The 3,331-nt window shown below is 51.7% G+C and overlaps 1 protein-coding gene across 1 annotated transcript; it reads left to right on the top strand.

Annotated features, from left to right (window-relative positions):
• Positions 1-307: 307 nt before the first annotated feature.
• LOC140339113 (uncharacterized) lies at positions 308-3,325 on the top strand. The gene is made up of 2 exons (XM_072423681.1): positions 308-704; positions 2,001-3,325. The coding sequence occupies exons 1-2, from the start codon at positions 683-685 to the stop codon at positions 2,849-2,851; spliced, it is 873 nt and encodes a 290-aa protein (XP_072279782.1). The 5' UTR covers positions 308-682; the 3' UTR covers positions 2,852-3,325.
• The last annotated feature ends 6 nt before the right edge of the window (positions 3,326-3,331 follow it).

Genomic DNA, 3,331 nt, shown 5'->3' with positions numbered 1-3,331 from the left:
GGTGTTAGGGGTATATATGGGGTGTATAGGGTATATATGGGGTGTTAGGGGTATATAACGTATATATATGGGGTACTCATGTTCTCCCGCGGATATATGTTCCCGGAATGATGGGCGGGCGATGGAAGAGGTTTCTGTGGAGCAGAAGACGACGGTGGCGGTGTACATGGTGGTATTTTGGTGGAGATGTACAACCAATGATTGGCATTGTTTCTTATTAAACATCTCTACTGTCTGTGTGGTTGTCATTGTGTATGGGGGAGCTCTAGGTCAGGTGACTCCCTGAATCTCTGCATTTTACAAGGCAATGTCTTAGGATCTTCCCAGAAATCTTCTCACATAACAATCGTCTGGCTCATCGTTCTCCACACAACGATCCCTCGGCTACGCCCAGTGACGTCATGGGGGCGGGGCCGAGACGTGTCAGCGCTGACTGGGAGTGCGCATGCGCAGTACGTGGTCTACAAGTCGGGCGCGCAGGAGTGGGGTTCAGGAACGGGCCCGGGATATTGTGACACAGGCGGGGGGATGACCGGGACCACTGTGTGAGGGGCTGAATACCGAGAACCTGGGGAGGCGGGTGGACCACATCACTAAAAAGGAGGGAGGAGGAATTACAGGGGGCGGGGACTGTGCTCTGCTGAGTTTTCCTATTCAAAACCCCCAATGACCAGGAGAGAAGATGGCGGAGCTCAACGCTGCAGGTATGGGCAGAAAAAGAACTAGGGGAGGGAACAATTACCACCTACTGCCAGTGCAGAACAGTACTTCCGGTCATGTGACCTTTCAGGGCCTTTACACCTCCATAGTACTTCCGGTCATGTGACCTTTCAGGGCTTTCACACCTCCATAGTACTTCCTGTCATGTGACCTTTCAGGGCCTTCACACCTCCATAGTACTTCCTGTCATGTGACCTTTCAGGGCCTTCACACCTCCATAGTACTTCCGGTCATGTGACCTTTCAGGGCTTTCACACCTCCATAGTACTTCCGGTCATGTGACCTTTCAGGGCCTTCACACCTCCATATTACTTCCTGTCATGTGATCTTCCAGAGGCTTCACAGTCCTTATGCAGAGCAGCACTTCCTATCATGTAACATTTCCGAGATTGCACCCCCAGTGCTTCCTATAGGTGAGAGGGGGTTATTGTAGGGGTGGCACTATAGATGGGGTGGATGGATTGGTGGAGTTACTACTTCAGATGAGGGAAGTAAGTAAAATGGGGGGGTATTATTTACATCAGGGGTCGGCAAACTTCGGCCTTTAGGCCAGATACGGCCTAGCTGGTAGTTCATTCCGGCCTAATGCGCCCTGGCCAATCCGGCCTTATCTCGGCTGGCAACCTGCGGCTCCGGAGCAGAGGGTTGCCAGCGGATCAATCGGGGGGGTTAGGAACTGCTGGCCCTCCGGAGTCGCCCCCTTGCAGTTACTCCCCTATTTACCGCAGCTGGCATTGATACTTCCGCCGTTGCTGTAAATAGGGAAAGCTCCCTGAAATTAAATCCTTCTCCTCTGCAATGCATATGGAAGGGGAGGGATTTCACTTCATGGGGCGTTCCCTGGTGGTGGGCGGGGCCATTAGGGCGGGTCTGGCCTAGTGTGCTCCCGTCCACGCCATAAATAGCCTAGTGGCCATAAAACTTTGCCGACCCCTAATTTACTTGATCACTAAACTTTGGGAGCTGCGTACAGTGAGGGAGTTGCTTAGTGTGGGGATGGGGTGGGTATAGGCAGGGTGTCGTAGGGGTGCCCCTAGTGGATAACGGGGTAAGTTGCTGGGTGGGAGGGTTGCTGTCTACTAATTGAGGGTCATAATTTATGGTTGGTGGGCTGGGATAGGTAGGTACTGGCAGTAGAGTACAGGAGGAAGGGTTTGATATATTAGCTGCCATCTTTTCCAGTAGCATCACACGGGGCTTCATCTGCCCTCCCCTGAAGTTGTCAGACATTGATGAATTTTCCTGTACTGCAGCCATAATGGGGGACCTCTCACCCGCAGGTCCATCTGATAAGAAGCTCCTCCCAGAGTCCGGGACTGCCGCTCCCCTGGCCAAGTTCCCAGCCTCGCCTCTGATGGAGGATCACTTGCTGCCCCCTTCTGGCCACTTCCTGGATTGCATTGATGGGACATTGTATCCTTCAGTCACTGGGACTGTGGAGCCATTCTGGAACAGAAATTCCCTTCAATACCCCACCACTACACAGTACTCTCTCTACTCCAATTTGGGCGGAGCTTATATGGCAGAGCCGAGCAGACTCCTCCCGGGACCCCAGGCACTTCCAGAGTCCGAAGTGACCCCATTCCTAACGCCTACATACTGCTCCAACTGCAAGAAAATGTTTGCCACCCATGAAGCATACAGCAGACATGAGGCCATGCACACTCTGGGTGCCAAGCTCTTCCCATGTGTGGAGTGTGGTAAGTATTACCGGCACAACACGGCATTGGTCATCCATCGAAGGACCCACACCGGTGAGAAGCCCTATAGCTGTGCGGAGTGCGGCCGGCGCTTTAATGCCCGTTCCAGCCTGGTCACCCACAGCAAGGTTCATGCTGGTAAGAAGAATTGCCCTGAGTGTGGTAAGTCCTTCATCCGGACAGATGACCTCTTCCACCACCAGCTCATCCACAACCGAGAAAGAAAGTTCTCCTGTGACGACTGCAGCAAATGCTTCAAGTCAGAGTGCGAGCTTACGGCCCATCGCAGGGTGCATCCAACGGGGGACCTCTTCTTGTGTTCCGGCTGTGGCAGAGACTTCACCCAGTACTCCAAACTACTGCAACACCAGAAGAGCCACCCACAGCCACCACCCATCCTTATCACTAAAAAGAGTATGCTGGCTGACTAGTCCGCCTGAAACACAAACGAGAGTAAAGGGGTATTCTTCCACAAATTATAAAGTACAGAATATTGTGCAGCTCATATGTAGGGGCGGAGCCTACCGGCCACGGACGCGTTTCTGTACCAAAATTCTAGCTGGCCTTATAAATGTGACTGATGTGAAGCTTACCGAAAATTTGTTGCCTTAAAAAGTGGAAAAATCCCCTCCAGAAAGATTCAGAAATAATTATTGGAACATTCCCTGGTAAATTCAACATCTGACTTTCAGGGTGAAATTTTGGCACTTAGAAATTCTCCCCTCCAAAAAAAAACACCTGATTGGTCCCTGATCAGTTGTGGGATTGATCACATGCTCTAGCATCCGATTAACCAGATCCGCATATTGTATACCGGTCAGACAGAACCGGCCTCCAACCAGAACATAGATCCCCATATTGTATACCAGACAGAACCGGACCCCGACCAGTACATAGATCCCCATATTGTA

Source organism: Pyxicephalus adspersus, chromosome 10, assembly GCF_032062135.1.
Source record: "Pyxicephalus adspersus chromosome 10, UCB_Pads_2.0, whole genome shotgun sequence".
Classification (NCBI taxonomy): domain Eukaryota; kingdom Metazoa; phylum Chordata; class Amphibia; order Anura; family Pyxicephalidae; genus Pyxicephalus; species Pyxicephalus adspersus.
The sequence above is the reverse complement of the archived record's forward strand: the minus strand, read 5'-3'. Positions and strand labels throughout refer to the sequence as shown.